The 20952-nt window shown below is 38.2% G+C and overlaps 1 protein-coding gene and 1 long non-coding RNA gene across 2 annotated transcripts; both read left to right on the plus strand.

Annotated features, from left to right (window-relative positions):
• The first annotated feature begins 697 nt into the window (after positions 1–697).
• ntan1 (N-terminal asparagine amidase) lies at positions 698–10431 on the plus strand. Its single transcript, XM_079627941.1, has 10 exons — positions 698–912; positions 1488–1590; positions 1666–1731; positions 1820–1928; positions 2036–2109; positions 4982–5035; positions 8085–8138; positions 8724–8821; positions 9897–10010; positions 10271–10431. Exons 1-10 carry the CDS (start codon positions 832–834, stop codon positions 10427–10429), a joined length of 912 nt encoding a protein of 303 aa, XP_079484067.1. The 5' UTR covers positions 698–831; the 3' UTR covers positions 10430–10431.
• An 8363-nt stretch (positions 10432–18794) lies between these two features.
• On the plus strand, positions 18795–19921 carry LOC307007520. The gene is made up of 3 exons (XR_013799633.1): positions 18795–18836; positions 19539–19613; positions 19855–19921. It is a non-coding gene; the product is annotated as an uncharacterized lncRNA (long non-coding RNA).
• Positions 19922–20952: the final 1031 nt, after the last annotated feature.

Genomic DNA, 20952 nt, shown 5'->3' on the forward strand with positions numbered 1-20952 from the left:
AGCTAAAATAGACAATTAAAAATGTAAGATGAATTTTAATTATTTTGGGTTTAAAAAATAAAATAAAAAAATAACTAGCTTTCTGTAACTATGGTATTACTTTTAGAGGTTAATAACCATTTCGAATATTTCACTTTTTATTAACTGTCTATTAAAAATTAAAAAAATTCCCATAATCGCAAAAGTGGAAAAAAGGGGTTGTTTTTTTGTAATTATTTTTATTCTGTACAATTCTTATGATGGCGGATAGCCTACTGTACATTGTGTTCAGAAATGGATTACTCATTAACTCATCGGAACAAGGAAAGAAAAAAAAACTTCCTCCTGAACACACCCAGGCGCTGAATGTCATAAACTAAGATAAAGTGATGCGGTAGCGCCGCCTGCTGGTGAACTGCGCTATTACACATATTTACACATATCTCCCTTTTTTTACTATAATTTGTTTAATTAAATTAGTATACAAGATACATTACAGAAAATGTCTACGTGTTTTACAAGGACTTAAATTAAATGCCAATTTTTAGTGATGATGAGCCGTTTATTAATTGCAGTTAGTGGAGCGCCGCCTGTCGGACTGTACATGTATCGCACATGACGAACACGCCTCAGTTTTTCTTCTTGATTTTGCAATGGAATTTCTTTCTACAGTTAAACTGACTTCCGGTTAATGTCCCTTCTAGCGAATCAGTTCTACTATTCAGAGTCACATGACCTGTGACGCGTGAGCACCGCGGAAGAGAATGCGGCGGTGCAGCGGTGAGAATGTCTCATTCCTGAGTTATTAATCATCAAAGTTTAATAAAATAATCAGATGTAATCACTGTCAGGATGCCGCTGTTGACTCAGAATAAGCGAATAGAGCGCGTGAACGCGACCGCAGAACTCTTCAGCAAATACCCGCATCTGAAGGTACAACAACAATAGTCATCTGAGAGCCAATGTAATATTTGAAGTAATATAATACGGCAGTATTTATGCACAGAGTATGATACATATACACTCTTTCACTTTATATTTAAAAATTTACTCGGGTATACAGATACACAGGTAGAAATCCTTTAAAGTATAATAATAAAACTCAATACAACCTCAAATATACTTTATAACGCGCGTGTGTGTGTGTGTGTGTGTGTGTGTGGATTAGATTTTACAGCCCTATTATATATACTGTGTATATATATATATATATATATATATAAAATGCTCTTATTTTTTGTGCATACAACCTATTAATTAGGTCATTTACAGACTACATGTAATATTGGTATCATTTTATGAATTTATTTTCCACTCTGCAGGACTATTGAAGTGTATTGCAAAAATTTATAATAATAAATAAAAAGAAAAAGTTCAAACTTGAATTCCTACATTCATCTTGATGTTAAAAACATGTATTTGTGTCACCGTTCACACACTCGTATAGAGTTGACAGTACAGGACCCTGCCTGTGTGTTTTGTCACAGTAATGTGTGTTTCTCTCTTAGGAAAGTGCAGAGCAGTTTGTGTGCCGAAGCCCGGAGCCGGTGGACCCCGAGCAGCTCCTGTACGTCCAGCAGAGAGAGTTTGCGTCCACGACTCCAGCGGACAGTGAGTGTGTGTGTGTGTGTGATGAGCGGATGGCGTCTGTCAATCAAACGGACACTGACGTTTCTTTCTCCTCAGACTCGGTCTCCGTCCTGGGCTCTGATGACGCCACAACATGCCATTTAGTCGTTCTCCGACACACAGGTGACACGAAACCTTCTTCAAATCAACATCTGACGCCATTTTAACTGCATGTACGTGTGTGTGATGCTGTTTCTCTTCTGTTCTGAAGGCAGCGGAGCGACTTGCCTTGCACACTGTGATGGTTCCAGCACATGGACTGAAGTTCCTCTTATAGTCAATGCCGTCACTTCTAAAAGCAACCCTGATAAAGATGGCAGGTGCTGTAGATCTTCATGCATTACTCACTCAGCTCAACTGGGGTTTTCACATATATAGTGACTTTAGGTGTGTGTGTGTGTGTGTGTGTGTGTGTGTGTGTTTTCAGACTAGAGCTGCATCTTGTCGGGGGTTTCGATGACGACAACAAGACCTCTCAATCACTCAGCCTTAATATTCTGGGTACGTTGTGTACAGATGTGTGATGAAGACGAATCGCTCACTGTGAGATCCATAGGCGTCGATTTCGGTGGGGACGCGTACCGTCATTTTGTACCCACCACTTTTTAGGGTTGCTAGTAGGGCTGTAACAATACACCAAACCCACGATTCGGTTCGTATCACGATTTTTTGGGGGATTTAAAAAATAAAAATAAAAAATTTGGTGCTGATGCAGTGGTGACCCGTTCATGTAAAAGCTGTCACAAAGAACCGGCAAAAGTAATCTGAATATGTCAAATATAGCAAGGAGACAATTTAATTGTTTATTAATAAACACGTGTTTTCTGTGTCGCTGTAAAGATGAAGTTGTCGATGCCGACACGCGATATTCGCAGTCGTGAACACGGCAGAGAAATGCACATTTGATACGGATTACATAGTTTTCTTTAGTTTTGAATTGTTCTTTTCAAAAGTATGATTTCAAGCGTTCTGTAGATAATAGATATATTTCTCAGGTCTGTTGGGCAAGTAGGCTGTGCTGAGTTTCGGTTCATTTATGAGACGAGCTCCAGTTCATGCGCCGGCGCCTCCGTGTCGTCGTGATATCTATTATCTGCTTTACTTATTATTTATTAAAACCAGGCAATTGGTTGATGAAACATTGATTAAAATTAAGATACAATTAATACAAAACAAAATTCACTTTAAAGAAAGGCTTTGTGCGTTCTGATTGAGGTCTTTGTGAAAGTTTTAAAGCATCTTTTAGTGCCGCTTTAGAGCGGTCACGTCCGTAACCGAGAACTGTCACGTCCGTAACATTGTTTTTTCCTCATAAATGCGAACACGAAAAATAAAATAAAATGAGTATTTTATGTTCTGTGGAGCTCGTCTTATTTTTTCTCACGTTTATATTAATTTCTGCTTAAAGCTAGGGTAGGTAATCCTGTTCAGAAAAAAAATTTTTTATACTGGGTGAAATGGTCCTTCCATTCTGATAGTAGTCAATACATTATGTGTTCAGAAAAAGGAATGAAAAAAATCTGACCTCTGTAGCAGCTGTAGGACAGTAAAAACTCTGACCAATCAGATGCCTTCATGTCTCGTGCCCGAGCACCACTGCGTGCACAGCAGTGATGCGCGGGTCAATGTATAAACAACCCGCACCCGACCGACGTTTTCAACTAACCCGCCCGCAACTCGGACCCCCAAAAAAATAAATAAATATTGTACCCGACCCGCGTTTTCTAAAGTAGCGAGTAAATGCTCATCGTAGCGTCATGGGCCATAGACGGAGGAACTAGGGGTGCGCATTTTTCTGGATGCTGTATGATATCGCCTAGTGTTTTGTAATAAAGGCTTGATTTATTCATTTATTTCGTTTCATTTTCTTAACAATTAAGATGCTGCATGTGTTTATCCAGTCTAATCGAAGTGTGCGTCTCTCCCCGGACTTTCCCAACAAAATCCCCCCCGCCCCCTCTCAAAAAAATCCCAATGCTAACAGTAGCTTCTCTGTCGGTGTAAGCCAGTTGCGTTACAGGTCGTAGGTACATGCAGCTGACTCCAAATGTGGATGCGCGTTCATGTTTGTGAGGGGGGGGGGGGGGCGTAGCTTTGGACGGAGCACTGACAGGAGGGGGCGGAGCTTAGAAGAGGTGCCACTTTCAAATCTGGCTAGCTCTCCAACATTACCTACCCTAGCTTTAAATACTGAGTGCATGGAGGAATATAGGCTATTCCGCGCTCAAGCACATGCATAAATCTTGCCGCAAAAGCAGGCTAATGATAATATGTCTGAAAAAATAATGAGCCATTTTTATTGTTTATTAATAAAATATATATTTCTAAATCAGTGTCGGCTGCAAACATATCTATATACATCTCCGCTGTAAAGTGGATGCGCCTTTAGAGAGAAATGCACCTTTCATACGGATTATTATTACAGCCTAATCAGCCAGTATTTGCTTTCGATTCAAATTTTTTAGCTTAAAAGTGGACATTTCGAGCTTTATATAGAAATATTCATCATGTTTTTGAGGCTATACACTGTATTTCAGTTCATTATTGAGACGCGCTCCAGTTCACGCCATGGAGATAATTATATATAGCGCGCCCTGTTTGTTTTTTATTTTACAAAAGCACAACGTTTTCTTGTTATTGTGAGTTTACCCAAATAAAAGTACTTGCGACTGATGCATTATTATTTTCTGTATGACCAGAAAAGATTGAGTATTTAAAGTTGTTTCCTCTGTTGATAGGAAAATGCAAGTGTTCGCGCCGACGCCTGCCATGCAGTGCGCGCTCCACACTCCGCACACACACTTTGGATATGCACTTAATATCCATATAATAGCAAGCATTTATCTAGGTTAAAGTTAGAGCGAGGTGAGCTGCCATGCCAGACGGATAAGTCCTTTTCATGTTTAACAAATCAAATCATGCATTTTCTACCTACCGCGAGTAAGCGCTGCACCAGTTTGAAAAAGGTAAAAGCATAACGCGTAGCGAGAGAAGGCCCCACTGAGGGGGATGCAGAGATGTTGCTGCGGCTTTATATTAATATTTCTAATTGTTTAAATGATCAGCCCTCGGGGGCCCCCTTAAAATGCGGGAAATTGCCTGCACTATTGCGGCGCCTCTGCCAGACGGAATGCCATACTCTAGGTTTTTGTGAAACGCCGCCACTGCATAGTAGCTTGGAGAACTTACATTAGTAAGCTACAGGACATCGTCTTTCAAAACATGACCTGCGTGAAAGAGAAAAAAAATTATTGCGTCATTGTACCCAGCACTTCTGAAAATGCACTTCCGAATGCGCCTCTGTCCCCAGCACATTTCACACCAAACTGCCGCCCATGGTGAGATCAGAATATGAGAGTGTTTTGTTTTACAGCCGCCTTTCAGAAGCAGAAGGAAGACGTTCACCTGGAGACGTGCTGCATCACAGGTCAGCGGTTCACTGTCTGACCAATTCTCTTGTTTCTCTAAGTTCACCTTAACCCTCTGGAGTCTAAGGTGTTTTTGGGGTCCTTGAGATGTTTTGACATGACCTGATATTTGTATTTTTTTCAGTTGCTTATAAACATATTAATGGCAAAGGTGTAATTACACTCTATTTAGCATGAACATGGCTATCATAATATGTGAGCAACATGCATGTACATGTTTGCATTTTTGAGAGAATATTATTTATGCGTGGTTATTCAAAAAACTCAAACTTAAATGTTCTGATATAAGACCACAAACGACCAACTTCTCATATTCCCACAATACTTTTGACTAATGGATGTTGTCGGCTAAAGTGTTTACTTCAAAATGATCTGAAAATCATCCGGGCTAATCGTTCACATTAAACAATAGATTGATTTAAATTTTGTAAGACACTTTTTGTTTGGAAAGGCAATATGCAGGTGGGCGTGAATGATCCAACAAGGTCATGAATAATGTCCTCATTCCCACCTGGAGACGAAGACGACCTGCTAATGCTGCATACTAATGAGCAATTCATAGGTGTCACTGAGCCACAAGATGCAAAGACAACACACACACACATATATATATATATATATATATATATATATATACACACATACACATATATATATATATAACTACAGAATTGGTTCAGAGTTGGAAACATCTTGAAAAAAAGTGTATTTTTCCACAAACTGTATGCTTGCAAATTGTATAATATCCAAGGTAAACATTTCTAGTAATTGTGCAGTTAATTCTCATTCGTATTTTCAGAAAGTTTTGGATGTAGGCTATCCTCTCCCCAAATTTGTCACTAATAAAACACAAAAATAATTTAAAGACAAGGCTTATATTGACCTTTTAAGATTTTGTTTGCACCTTGTAAATTAGGTTTTGATGTGGCAGTAAAAAAAATTATAATCTATCCAAAAAGAAATGTTGTCTTTCATATTTAGTCTGTAACATATTGTCTTTTATAGGCTAATATATATTAGGGCATAAATGTTAATTTGCAGTTTAATATGTTGCTTATCCAAAGACATTTTATTTCAACGTATTCAGTCGATTTTTACTCATCTCAGTAGGCAATATAGATAGTTTCATTCACACACAGACGCGCGCGAGCTGTAGTAGCTAAACAACAACATGCGCCTGTGCCGTTCATTCATTCAAACACAGAAACGCGCGAGCTGGAGTAAACAACAGCATGTGCCGTTCATTCATTCAAACACAGAAACGCGATTCAAATTTAAACAGTTTTTTGCGGTTTACAGACACCATTTCATATCGCGATTAGAACAAAGCACTTACTGATGATCTGCAGCTGCATCCGTTGTTAGGCTACTCCAGCACGTTTGAGGTAAAATTTCCAGGATTATCACGATATTATTATTCCTCACAGCGAGTGTGTTGTCCAGCTGTTGTGGGCGTTGACTGGTTTGCGTGTGTTGCCTCAGATCTGCGTTTGAATAGCGCGCGCTCTCGATGGGCGTGTCACATTAGCAGAGTAATGAGGTGCCAGAACGATAATGAGACCGGCTGATTTCTCGCTCTTTATATATAGATTACATAAACAGAGAATATTTCTTTTAGTTTTGAATTAGATAATTTAAAACTACACACTTAAATGATTACAGAGATATATAGCTCATGTCTGAGTGAATAGTATTCGCTCTTAGTTTTGTTTAAGTTTAGAGAAGTGCTTCAGAAAAAAAGTTCACGGAGACGGAGAGGCAGAAAGCACTCGCTGTTTACTTTCTTTATTTTACAAAAGCACAATGTTTTATTTCGATTGTAAGTGGACACATAAAAAAGTAGACATTTAACAGCTTATTTTTTCATATTTCTTAAGGCTGTATGACCAAAACCGACGGAGTATTTTAGGTCTATTTTGCTGCTATGTAAAAAAAAACGCGCGTTTGCCGACCTCAGGGGGTTAAAGGGGCTTTATGTAGAGTTCATAACCTGTGTTATAGTGACACCGGTGGCCGTTCTGTGAACTGCAGCTCGTGCTCACGTGACGTATAAGAGACAGAACGGGATTCAAGACCCTGATATTCTCACGACGAAGCTCTTATTCTTCACTTAGAAGTAAAAAGAAGTTGGAAATACATTAGCAGCGATAAACATCCCGACGCCGTCCACTGCTAGAGCGACGGTTAGAGGAATATGGAAATATGTTTCACGCATTCCTCTCAATAACAATAATAAACAACAAAAATGAGAGACAGCGGTTCAGAAATCATCTGATCATAGAGATGTGGATGTTTACAGCAGATCTGAGATCCATCATGTCGAGCTCATTAATATCACACTGATATGATAGTTTGATTATAAAGTATATATTTAGATCTGACTATGTGAGACTATAGTTTAAATCAATCTGACATTTCCTTGCATGACGCATTGACATTACAGTGCAGAATTGCTCTTTCATGATCCTGAACATTGTAAGTATTAATTTCATCATGTGTGAACGATAGAGAGGCTCTCGGGAGCGTGACTGTCACATGCTTCGATTTTCCCGGCAAAAATGTCCCGAATCCTGATATAAAAATCAGTCTACAGGCTTTCATAGACAAACTAGGAAGTCAGGGAAGGTCTGTTTTTTTTAAAGTTTCGTTACAAGCTGTTCACACATTAGCAGTAAAAAAGTTAATAATACATTAAAAAGATTGCATATAGCCCCTTTAAAATGATAGTTCATCCTTAAAATGTAAACCTGTGTGATTTTAGTCTTTCTGTTGACCACACAAAAAAACTTTTCATTTGATAAAACCTCATAGAACCACATCCAAAAAAAGTAGTCACTACAATTTATGCACAATATTCCAAATCATCTGATGTCAAGTGATGCTTTATGAGAGGAACAGACACAACCGACATTATTCATGGGTAATTGTCCCTCCGTTGATTGAATGTACAATTACATGTTTTATGCAGTTCTTTAAATCTGTTCTTCACACAGCGCTGATGTATGACTTCAGGAAACTCTGACTGATAACATGATTATGTTTCTTCAGACATGAATGACGTGACCCGAGACGGGGTTCACCGGCCTGTGGTGTATGGGATAGGTAATGTCAGCTTCTCCTCACGATGTCCTGTTATCTGAGGTGTGCATTTACATTATCAATTGAATGTGTTGAAAGAGAAATACAGGGTAAATACACAATAATATAAGAGACACTAATACAGGAGGCTAATTTTTCAACGTCCTCACCAGTTTCACACAACAATAAACATAAAGTGTGACCAGTGCGGTCAAATTATGATAAATATTGTAATTGTTATTTATTTTATTTTTTAAAGCTCCAGGTTTGTGCTTGTTTAGCCAAATTTGGGCAATAAAAATAATTATTATTATTATATTTTATTATTTAATGATTTTTATTATTACTAAATATACTATGATATATTTCTCTATATATTTAAATTATTTAAAAAATATTAATTTACTATTATTTATTTAAATGAGTATATTAGGAAAAATTATATAATAATAACATTATTAAAACTGTATAATTTCTTCATTTTCAAATGTTAAACCAGCTTTTATTTGATTTAAACCACTTGTGTTGTGTAAACGGCCAGTTGATGAGTGTTTCTCAGTGGTATTGCATGAATCTTGCAGCTGCACATGTCCGTGTGTCTGGTTGCAGGTGTGAACGTTAAAACCGGCCACATGTTCCCAGCCTCGTTTGCGTGTCGAGGGCCGGCGGAGGAGCTCAGATCCGCTCGCAGCTTCTCCGGTGGACAGGTACACAGATGAAGCTGAACACAACTAGTCTCTGTGAAGCGAATCTTTCCTGTGGCTCAGACAGCAGAGCGTTGGCGCTTGCAACGCCATTACGCCAAGGTCACCGGTCCGATTCCCTGGGAAAGCAAGAACTGATAAGAATGTAAAAATGTGTACCGTATTTTCCGGACTATAAGTCGCATTTATTCAGAAATTTATTTCACAAAATCCAAGACCAAGAACAGACATTTAATCTGGAAAGGTTATTCAGCTCCACAACAGACACAGAACAACAGCTGAAGGTGTCCGGTGTGTTAGCGTAACACATTAACAGTTATTCAGCTGCACATTAGCATAAAGAACAACAGCTGAATAGTGTCCGGTGTGTTAGCGTAACACATTAACAGTTATTCAGCTGCACATTAGCACACAGAACAACAGCTGAATAGTGTCCGGTGTGTTAGCGTAACACATTAACAGTTATTCAGCTGCACATTAGCACACAGAACAACAGCTGAATAGTGTCCGGTGTGTTAGCGTAACACATTAACAGTTATTCAGCTGCACATTAGCATAAAGAACAACAGCTGAATAGTGTCCGGTGTGTTAGCGTAACACATTAACAGTTATTCAGCGACACAATAGCATAAAGAACATATACCTGAGGCTGAATAGGCTAAACTAACATTAGCCAGCGAGTCCAACAAGTTACCGGTCAGCAAGATCACCAAGCTCCCGATCTCATTCCTCAACACTGAATACATTGAGTTCTTCCTCGGTGTCGCTTCTGAACAACTCCGCTAACTAGAGCGCCCTCTCGCGGCTGTAGACGGTAATGTTTTCTCTTGGTTTATCTCAGTCAGTATGAACTAATTTTGATATATAAGTCGCACCTGACTATAAGTCGCAGGACCAGACAAACTATGAAAAAAAGTGCGACCTATAGTCCGGGAAATAAGGTACCTTGAAATGCAATGCAAGTAGCTTTGGATAAAAGCGTCTGCCAAATGTAAATGAAGCACGATTACAAATATCTGACTGCATTCTGATCAGAATCTGAGTAGCCGAACTGATGGACTGTAACTGTCCTCGACAGATGGTTGACGTGTACGACTCCAGCCGAGAGCTCGTGAGGATCGGCCCGTGCCGATGGACGCCGAACGAAGACATGAGCTTCTGGCTTTCTCAAGATGATGAAACCATCCTACAGGTCTGACGCCCCTCAGCGCGTACATGCGTGCTTCTGATGAGTATCAGCCTCTTTCATATATAGTGTTATTCAGAGGCTCAAACTGAGCAAAAATGTGCAGATGCTGATATTAATATGGACAAAGAGTTGATGAAATTCTGATGCTTGTAATGTAAACCAATGAGATCGTTATAACAGGACAGCAGATACTGTCATAGAATCATATACATATTAATATCTGCCAATAATGATTTTTAAATTTATGTCTGTTTGTCCTTCAGTTTTTGTCCACGTCTCCGAGCGCTGAACCTCCTCACTTCATCCAGCACATCAAATCCACCATCCGCTTCCTGCTGGACCATCCCCGAGCAGACGAGCTGTTCCCCGGCGGACAGGCTCAGCTCTACCGGCGCTCTGAGGGGGCGTGGGCCAGAGTCTGACCTCTGAGGAGGGGGGCGGGGGTGGGCCAGAGTCTGACCTCTGAGGAGGGGGGTGGGGGGGTGGGCGAGAGTCTGACCTCTGTGATGAAACCCACTGAAACCCAGCCAAAGGCCTTTGAGCGTGACAGTAGAAGCTCTTCACACTGATCTGAGACCTGGAGTGAAGGCCATGTCTATGCAGAGTGAAATATCTGAAGATGTATTTACTAATGCGTGTTTTCAAAGTCGGCCCTTACATCGAGAGAAGAGCTTAAAGGGATAGTTCACTTTGAAATTAAATTTTGGTATGTTTTAGCTTACCTCAAGGGCATCCAAGATGTAGGTGTCTTTTTTTACGCAGTAGTTTCAATTTTGATATTTTTAGGTCAAACTGTTTTTGTCTGACAGTCATATCATGCAGGTCTATGGTCACTGTCTCAAAGAGCATACACAGAGTCCAAATTAAAACATTTCCCCATCGTCCAAATTAAACAATTCCCCATCGTAAGTACACACTGATGGCCTAAGACACGAAACGAGCGGTTTGTGTGAGAAAACAAACAGTATTTATATCGGTTTTACCTCTTATACACAGCCACGTCCAAGTGATCTGAGGGCGCGAGCGCTTCCTTCTGTGTGACGTGTGCGCAGACTGGTGCATAGACATATATACACTAGATTTCGCATTAAAGACATTCGTTCCAATGAACTGCAGTAGCCAAGGCGACGTCTAGTGTATATATATCTATGCACCAGTCTGCGCACACGTCACACACGATGCGCTCGCACCCTCAGATCACTTGGTCGTGGCTGTGTATAAGAGGTAAAAACTATAAAAATACCGTTTGTTTTCTCACACAAACCGCTCGTTTCGTGTCTTAGGCCATCAATGTGTACTTACGATGGGGAATTGTTTTAATTTGGACGATGGGGAAATGTTTTAATTTGGACTCTGTGTATGCTCTGAGACAATGACCATAGACCTGCATGATATGACCGTCAGACAAGAACGGTTTGACCTAAAAATATCAAAATTGAAACTACTGCGGAAAAAAAGACACCTACATCTTGGATGCCCTTGAGGTAAGATAAAACATACCAAAATTTAATTTCAAAGTGAACTATCCCTTTAATAACTCTTTTATTTCATGTGTACATGCATCATAAGATGTGTGCTTTATTTTAAACTGATATGATGTCATGCTGTTTTCTTTAACATCCAGCTTGGTTTTATTTGCTCTTTATTAATTCATTTGAGAAACTGTAAATCCAGTATGTGTATGTCCTTGAGGAGAAATAAGAGAATTAAAATCCTGTTACCAGAGGAAACATCGTGTTTTGTGTATTGAGTCCTTTATGTAATAACAATAATGTAAATGTTAAATATATTCATCTTTAGGAAGAAACTGAATGAAATGAGGGAATCTGTTTATTGACAGATTTTAGATTAAATGTTTGTCCAATATGAAATACTAAAGTACAACTTTTTGTGTATTTGAAATGAATTATAGGCTATTTAACTTTTTGCCTATAATTTAAACAATGAAACAAAAACATTATAATCAATCAATCCAAAAAAAAATTCGCTACACATAATTTTCCAAAACAAAGAAAAACTATATACATACTTAACAACTGAAAAAGGTGTAGAAGCCTCTGCTTATTATGCCTACCCTTTATACATAATTCATATATTATAAAATGCTATATGTGAACACTTTAGTTCAGGGTAGAGAAGTGTCCTAATACTAATATTTTATTATGAAAATTAACCATGTACATAGAAACTTGTCCATGCGTTTTTATGGCCAGCTGTTAATAATTAGTTTACGTGGATAAAGTATTGCTCAAAGTTCATAAATGAACGTATTTTACACGCAAGTGAAGGTAGGCTATAAGAACAACCAACTACCAAGACGAGGTATGACATTATGTTTGTATGTCAAATATTACATTTTGTCAAATATTACATTTTGCTTGTTTGCGTGTTTAAAAAACTTTCCAAAAAGTGTATTCGGCTTTTGCATAAGCTTTTGTTCAGCGCAGGTTCACTTTTGCACGTTTCATACACATTTAATTGTTTTTCATATAATCCCTTTGGGGGGAAATCTTTAAACAAATTAGTGTTAATAAGTGTTATAAAATTAGTGTTACATCTTCTGTGATTACTAGGCATTGCTTAAAGGGACACTAAGTAGGAATTACTCCCATCTAGTGGTGAATTTGTATTTTGCATTCAAACTAATTTTGCTCTCCAGCGCCTCGCTTTTTCAAATGCGCGTTGCATCTACGGTAGGCGATATGTACCAAAAAGCTTTGACAGGATGTCTTCTAATAGCACTTCGTCGAGTTTTCCTTCAGGTGAACAGGTGTGTTATTTCAAACAAACTGCAACATGACAACAAACAAACGAATGTTACAGTATGAATTACTGACTGAAAAACATGAAATATTGTAGTTATGCCCAGGGTGCGATTTGTGAAAAAAACAGAGGGGGGGGAGGGGATGTTTTGAAACATTATTCATAAAAATAAATCATGAGAATATGAACTTCATCACTGCATTTGCAGGAATTGTAAAATCTTTTTTCTTATTAACTATAGCCTAACGCAATAGCCTATTTTTACTCTAATAGCTTATCTTTCCCCACACATATGAACTGTGATCATGCAATAACGTTAACTTTACATCGCGATGCTGAGCTACAGTGAAATGATAGAAAAGACATTATCTGTGATAGCAATTCGCCTCATTCGCGCAAACTGGACGCGCGAATGAGGCTGGCGTCTACAGCCTTGTTTATACTCGACGCGTCCACAAGAGCGTGAAGTGCCCGCGGCAAAAATGACGTCATTGCGGTGTTGGCGGTTGTGCGCGTTGGGTTCACAAGGGCCCATTTCGCCTGGCGGTGTGCACGGCAGATTTTAACATCGCGCGCGGCTCCGCATCCGAAGATGAACGACTTTGAGCCGAATCTGGCCGAGCACGAACTTCTCATCACACCAGCACCCCTAAATTAGTTGCCTACATTTAAAAAATGAGCATACAATAGCTTAAAAAGCCTTTTTAATGAACATAAAGGAATTATGTTCATTGTTAGATATCATCATCATTATTCAACAATAGGGAGAGGAAGAGGTAGAGGACAGAGAGGCAGTGGGTCAGTGGGGTCTAGGCGAGGAGGTGGACGACGAGGAAGAGGAGGAGTGCGAGAGTCAGGCATGTCTATGCACGTAGCAAAATATTCACAACATGAGCTAATGGATTGTTTTTGAAAAAGGAGAGCTATATAAAATTAGCCACATTAGCGACATTAACTCTTGTTTTCTGTAATCTACGGTCACGTTTTCTTTTACGTTCTATTTTTGGCGACGATGTTTTCTTCTCCTGTGGCTTGGCATATGTATGGTCCATAATAACAATGCAATCCAGACTTTTAAACTTGCCGGTGCAGTTTCAAGCGCCTCTCACTGTTCTGCACCTGCGTGTCTGCTGGTTTCAGTCACGTCATGACTGGCTGGCCCTGAACGAAAACGCGTTGTGGAAACGCGTTGGCTTAGTACTTTTTGTCCCTCTCTGCTATTATAGTTTTGCAAGATGGCGGAACTACATGGAAGCCTCCGTGGACCTACTAAGGGGGTAATCCATCCGCCGGAAACTGAAGCCTCCCTGGGCGCCGCCATTGTAGCAGAGCATCACCTGTTAGCACTCCATTGACTCCCATTCATTTTGGCGTCACTTTGACAGCGAATAACTTTACATCTGAGGCGTTTAAAGACTCCATTTGTCCATTGTTTATTTCTAAAGAAACTCGACAATGTATAAAAGGCTCCATTACCTTGTACCTTACGTTTTTGTAAAAAATAGGCTAACGATTGCGTCATAACTGCGCGACTCTCTGTCGCACTGTAGAGAGATTACCGTATAGACCGGCGGAGAAGCTCACGGGCAATCGGGGGACGTGGAGGCATAAAGTCAAGAAGCCCACAGAGAGTGATAAAGTTGCTCCTGCTGCTAGCTCATGGACAGCTAATGCTCACGCTCTCCGTCTCTGCGAGATTCGGAAGAGAATGATTCAGATTTCTCTCGGCACAAGACTGACAGCTGTCAGACACGTTGCTCACGTGTTCAAGCTCAGTTTGAGCCTGCGCAGTTCGCCTGGCGATCAGGAAGTGAGTGCCTCAAATGGGCTTCACTTTTCTCCGTTGAAATCTATGGGGTCGCTGTGTCCATCTTATATACTGTCTATGGGACCTACCCGTCCCATGTATATAAAGATAATAAATTCTTCATTTATATGGATAAGTCAGATATTTGGCCGAGGTATTTGTACACCATTGAGGACATATTTATGAATAAAAATATTGATTTTAGATAATAAAATACCTAAAAAGATACTTATTGTCCCTTTAATGTTTTAAAACATGATAAAATGGCTGTGTGTATCAAGTGAACGATTTGTATTAAAGGGACAGTTCACTTTAAAATGAAAATTCTGTCATCATAAACTCGCCCTCAAGGTGTTCCAAACCTGTGTTAATTTCTATCTTCTAATCTCTAAGTAGATATTTTGAAGAATGTCAGTAACCAAATAGTTAACTGGACCCATTGACTTCCATAGAAGGGGGAAAAAAATACTATGAAAGTCAATGGGACCAGTTAACTGTTTGGTTACTGACATTCTTCAAAATATCTACTAACTGCACCCACACACCGGACGCGAATAGCGCGTCAGGCGCGAGTGATTTCAATGTTAAGTCACGATATCTCTGCTTACGTTGAACTTTCAGCGCAGCAACTTTGCAGATACTGTTCATGCACCAACAGCAACATTACACACTATTTAAAATGAAAAAAGTGAAATCGCAATCAACCACCCCTTTAAGTTTTCTTGTCATCAGTTTCATGAAGAGCAACAGCTTCACACACTGACATCATGGGTGCGGCTCCTTCTAAGGGTAGGTGAGGTGGGTTTTATTTCAACAGAAAAATAATTTGATTATACACCTATTTATTAGAAGAGAATCATGGATTTCTTTCCACTAGATAACGAACCGATTGAGAAACAGGAAAACCCATTCTGTGAAAGTGATCTCAGGCGGAGACGTGGAAGTGTGCAGAACAATCCTCGTAACGGTGAGTGTTTTCCACTAAACTCTCACAGTTACTAAAGCACTCATTTATCCGTGTTATTTTCTTTTACAGTGAGACATGACAAAGAAGATTCGGAAGAGAAGACGCAGAAAGTACACATTGACCTCCACTCATGTGTGCTGATGATGATGGTTGTAGTGGCGGCTCTGATTGGCTCAGTTGTTGGAGCTCAAAATGGAGTCTCTGGATCTTGCAAGGGAATAATCTGCGGTGTTCTTGTAGGGATTATACTTTCAAAATTGATGTCAATAATTCATGGCAAGATATGATTTTATTGAACATGTGATTTACAGTTGAAAATTAGACAAGTTGGCTAAACTGGCACATTTACATAAATGTTTATTAATGTGTACTGTCCCTGTAACTTTAAACTGTATAAATAAATCAAATATATTACTTTTACTCATAAAAATAAGCAATTTCAAGTTTGCTTAAAGGCCTGCACTATAAAAAAATATATATATATTCATGATTTGTTATCAGAACTTTTTTCTTTTGTCAAACCAACTTAAATGTGGTTTAGATAACATAATATTTTGAATTTCTGTTTATTAAACCAATCTCCTTCATTGTATTAACAAATGTTTAATTTCAATGAACTCAAAATTATAAGGTAATTTACTTTTTTAAGTTAAACCAACAATATTTTCTTTCTAGCCAAATTGATTGTACTTAAAAATGTAAGGCAGCAACTAAACTTATGTTTATTTTTATACAGTGTACATTTACATTCAAATTTATTCACGCTTTTATCAACCGAAAGCAACACATCGTACACCGTAAGCGACAAAGTTGATCAGAGACAAGCAGGTATACAGACATTAAAGCACAAACAGTCCAGAATAGTATTTTTTAAGTATATATTTCAGAAAGTAATGTGAGTTATGTAATCGGAATACTTTTTTCAAGTTAAAGGAACACTCCACCGTTTTTTGAAATAGGGCTTACATGCTAGCTGGCAACAAAGGATTCCATTCATTATGCTAAGCTAAGCTAGCGGCGACCCTGCCAAACTAAAACAATGCATGCACTGAGACAAAAATGCATTTGCCCACCTATCTAAATGTAGGAAAGACAGTGAATAAGCCCTATTTCAAAAAACGGTGGAGTGTTCCTTTAAGTAATGCATTACTTTTACATTTACAACTAAATATCTGAGTTACTTTTTCAAACAAGCAAGTCCAGCCCATGAGATGAAGTAACACAAAAGTAATATGTGACCCTGGACCACAAATCCAGTCACAAGGGTCAATTTTTTGAAATTGAGAGTTATACATCATCTAAAAGCTGAATAAATAATCTCTCCATTGATGTGTGGTTTGTTAGGATAGGACAATATTTGGTCGAGACACAACTATTGAAAATCTGGAATCTGAGGAGCAAAAAAATGTAAACATTGAGAAAATCTCCTTTAAAGTTGTGCATTTATGTTCACGATTGTGCTGCATTCACTCACAAAAATACATGTTTTATATATTTACGGTAGGACATTTACTAAATATCTTCATGGAACATGATCTTAATATCCTCATGATTTTTGGCATAAAAAAAAATCTATAATTTTGACCCATACAATGTATAGTTGCTATTGCCACAGATAACACAATATTGTAATGCATTACTTTTAAAAGTATCTTTCCCCAACACTGGCATTGTATATATTTTCTTGAAAATTGCAATGGACAATTTGTACAAGGTTGACACTGGAAACATGAAAACCAGAAGGAAAGATTCTTGAATAGCTTACCTGATCTATCTCCACTCCTCAGTGAACCCAAACAAACAGATGAGCTAGAGGAAATGACTAGCAGTATGAGCACCATTTTCTCTAGTACATTAGAAACTGTTGCACCAATTAGATTTAAAAAGGTTAGAGAGAAAACTAAAGCACCATGGTACAACAGTGCTACGCATGTTATCAAGAGAGAAACTCGTAACTTAGAGCGCAAATGGAAACAAACTAATTTAGAGGTCTTTAGAATCGCGTGGAAAGACAGTATGTCACGTTATAAAAAGGCCCTAAAAGCAGCCAGGGCTGAGCATCTCCGCAAACTAATAGAAAATAACCAAAACAATCCAAGGTTTTTATTTAACACCGTGGCTAGATTAACAAATAAACAGACATCACCTGAACAAAATATTCTGTTACATTTTAATAGTAATGATTTCATGAATTTCTTCACTGAGAAAATAGAAAGCATCAGAAACACAATTGTAAATGTACAATCTTTGACAGCGTCTTATGATTCAGCCTCAATTATCGCCCCTCAAGAACAACTACAGCGCTTTACAACTATAGGACAGAAAGAGCTAAATAAACTTATCACTGCATCTAAACCAACAACATGTTTATTAGATCCAATACCCACTAAACTACTGAAAGAAGTGTTACCTGTAGTGGAAGAGCCTCTTCTCAATATTATTAACTCGTCTCTATCTTTAGGACATGTTCCAAAAACATTCAAGCTGGCAGTTATAAAACCTCTTATTAAGAAACCACAATTAGATCCAAATAACCTAGCAAATTACAGACCCATTTCAAATCTTCCATTTATGTCTAAAATACTAGAAAAAGTTGTGTCCGCTCAATTGTGCTCTTTCTTGCAAGAAAACGATATCTATGAAAAGTTTCAGTCTGGATTCAGGCCACATCATAGCACAGAAACTGCGCTGGTTAAAATTACAAATGATTTACTTTTAGCTTCTGACCAAGGCTGTATCTCAATACTAGTTTTACTCGATCTTAGTGCTGCGTTTGACACTATAGATCATAAAATACTCTTAGATCGACTTCAAAATTACACTGGTGTTCAGGGACAGGCATTAAGCTGGTTTAGATCGTACCTATCAGATCGTTACCATTTTGTCCATTTAAATGGGGAAAAATCAAAGATAACGTCAGTAAATTATGGAGTGCCGCAGGGATCTGTATTAGGCCCCCTGCAATAGGCGTAGATTACGCGGGGGACGCGGGGGACGTGTCCCCCCCACTTTTTATAAAGTGTAAATTTGTCCCCCGCACTTTTTCATAGGGGAAGTGTTCACGACATGTTGAGGTTTTCGCAAGACAATGTGTTGTTATACATACAGATTTAAAATTCAAAGAGAAAAGATCGTCTATCTACACGTGACTTTCACGTTGCCATTGTAATCAGTCACTCGCGCTCGTGCATCACCACACGCCCATGCTCGCACCTGCACTGATTCTATCGTCGAGGTCGAAATGAAATGGCAAAAAACTATACACTCTTTTTTCGCGAAAAAGTCCAGCACCGTAAGTTACCATGTGGTATCCGAATTGGGTTGCTCAGTGTCATTGATGAATAACTTCGCCTAATCATTAATTCCATTCACTCCCACCTAAAAACGGGTGCGCGACTGCGCGCACGTGGGCAGAGCCAGTAATAACGGCGGTAGTCATGGCGACGTCGAGTGACAGTCGCGCAAGCCAATCCTGTGATTCGTCCCGAATGGAGATAATGAGCTGTGTTTAATGAAGATTAAACAGTCTAGAGTCACTCGATTTTTATACTCTTTTTATCAGAGTACTTACATTTTAATTATGCATTGATATATATAAAAAGTTTAATCAAATTTGGTAAAAAGTTTTTATATAAATCCTACCTACCCTACCTTTAAGTTTGAATGTTTTCAATATGAAAGACAGTTTTGGTTAAGTGAAACAGATAGATAGATAGATAGATAGATAGATAGATAGATAGATAGATAGATAGATAGATAGATAGATAGATAGATAGATAGATAGACAGACAGACAGACAGACAGACAGACAGACAGACAGACAGACAGATATATTGTTAACTAATGAAACCTTATTGTAAAGTGTTACCATTCAATATAAATGCAGTATGCAATTGTATGCATTAATGTTCTGATTTAGGTCTTAATTTATAGGGTTCATTAATATTATTGCACTAATTTAATGTTTTTATTTTCTTTCTTCTGTGTTGTCAAGATTGATCAAGAAACAGGGAGCCTAGGGTTGTCAGGTCAGAAAGAGGATGACACACAACAAAAAGAAACTTCACAGGTGAAAAGTGATAGACTGACTTTTAAAAACACCTGCTATTGCATTTTTTTATTGTATAAAATCTACAACAGGTGTTTGAAGTACAATATATAGACCAATCATAAAATTACCATAAGGAAAATATAGGAAACATAATTTAGGATTCATATTATTGGTTATTGTTCAGCAGTGTACATAATTTCTTATGTATGTCACAATTCCCTGTATCTGCATATTTCAAACACTTCTTTATTGTCAATAGACAGAGCCAGAAGTTACTTTAGAGTTGAGAGGGAATGAAGCAGAAAGTTTCAAGAAGGCCTCAGAGGTGAGTGAAAACAAATGACTGGAATAAGTTAAGAATTTTTTTTTTTTCAATACACATTCATTATGTGAAAACATAAAAAAAACTATTTAAAATATGTAAACAATATAGTAAAATAAACAATACCATGTGCAATATAGATTACAGAACATCTGTATTCCTTTTTTTCTTTGTTTTATTGCTTTAAACATGAATAGCATATTAAGCCAATTAACCAATAACCTGTAAGGTCTGAGAAAAAAAAAAGAAAAAAAAAATGGTATAATGCTTGACATTCTGTCCCCCTCACTTTTGAAATGATGGCTACGCCCCTGCCTGCTATTCTCAATATATATGCTGCCACTTGGTAATATTATAAGAAAACATGGAATAAGTTTCCACTGTTATGCTGATGACACTCAATTATATATTTCATCTAGACCAGATGATAACACTAAATTATCTAAAATGACAGAGCGTGTTAAAGATATAAAATATTGGATGACGTGTAATTTTCTTCTATTAAATTCAGATAAAACGGAGGTATTACTGATTGGTCCAAAAAACTGCCCACAAAACCTCTTACAATACAACCTTAATCTAGATGGACGTCCTGTTACTTTATCCTCTACAGTAAAAGACCTGGGTGTTATACTAGACCACAACTTGTCTTTTGAAAATCATATTTCAAATGTCACAAGAACAGCCTTTTTCCACCTTAGAAACATTGCTAAGCTACGTAATATGCTATCAGTTTCTGATGCAGAAAAGTTAGTTCATGCATTCATGACCTCGAGACTAGATTACTGTAATGCTCTATTAGCTGGTTGTCCTGCATCCTCCGTAAACAAGCTACAGTTAGTCCAAAATGCAGCCGCTAGAGTTCTTACCAGATCAAGAAAATATGATCATATAACACCGATCTTATCATCTCTACACTGGTTACCTATTAAGTTCCGTATCAATTACAAAGTATTGTTACTGACCTATAAAGCCCTAAATGGTTTAGCTCCTTAAGAGATCTTCTATCGCCATATATTCCATCGCGCTCTTTAA

This window comes from Phoxinus phoxinus, assembly GCF_949152265.1.
Source record: "Phoxinus phoxinus genome assembly, chromosome: 11".
NCBI lineage: Eukaryota > Metazoa > Chordata > Actinopteri > Cypriniformes > Leuciscidae > Phoxinus > Phoxinus phoxinus.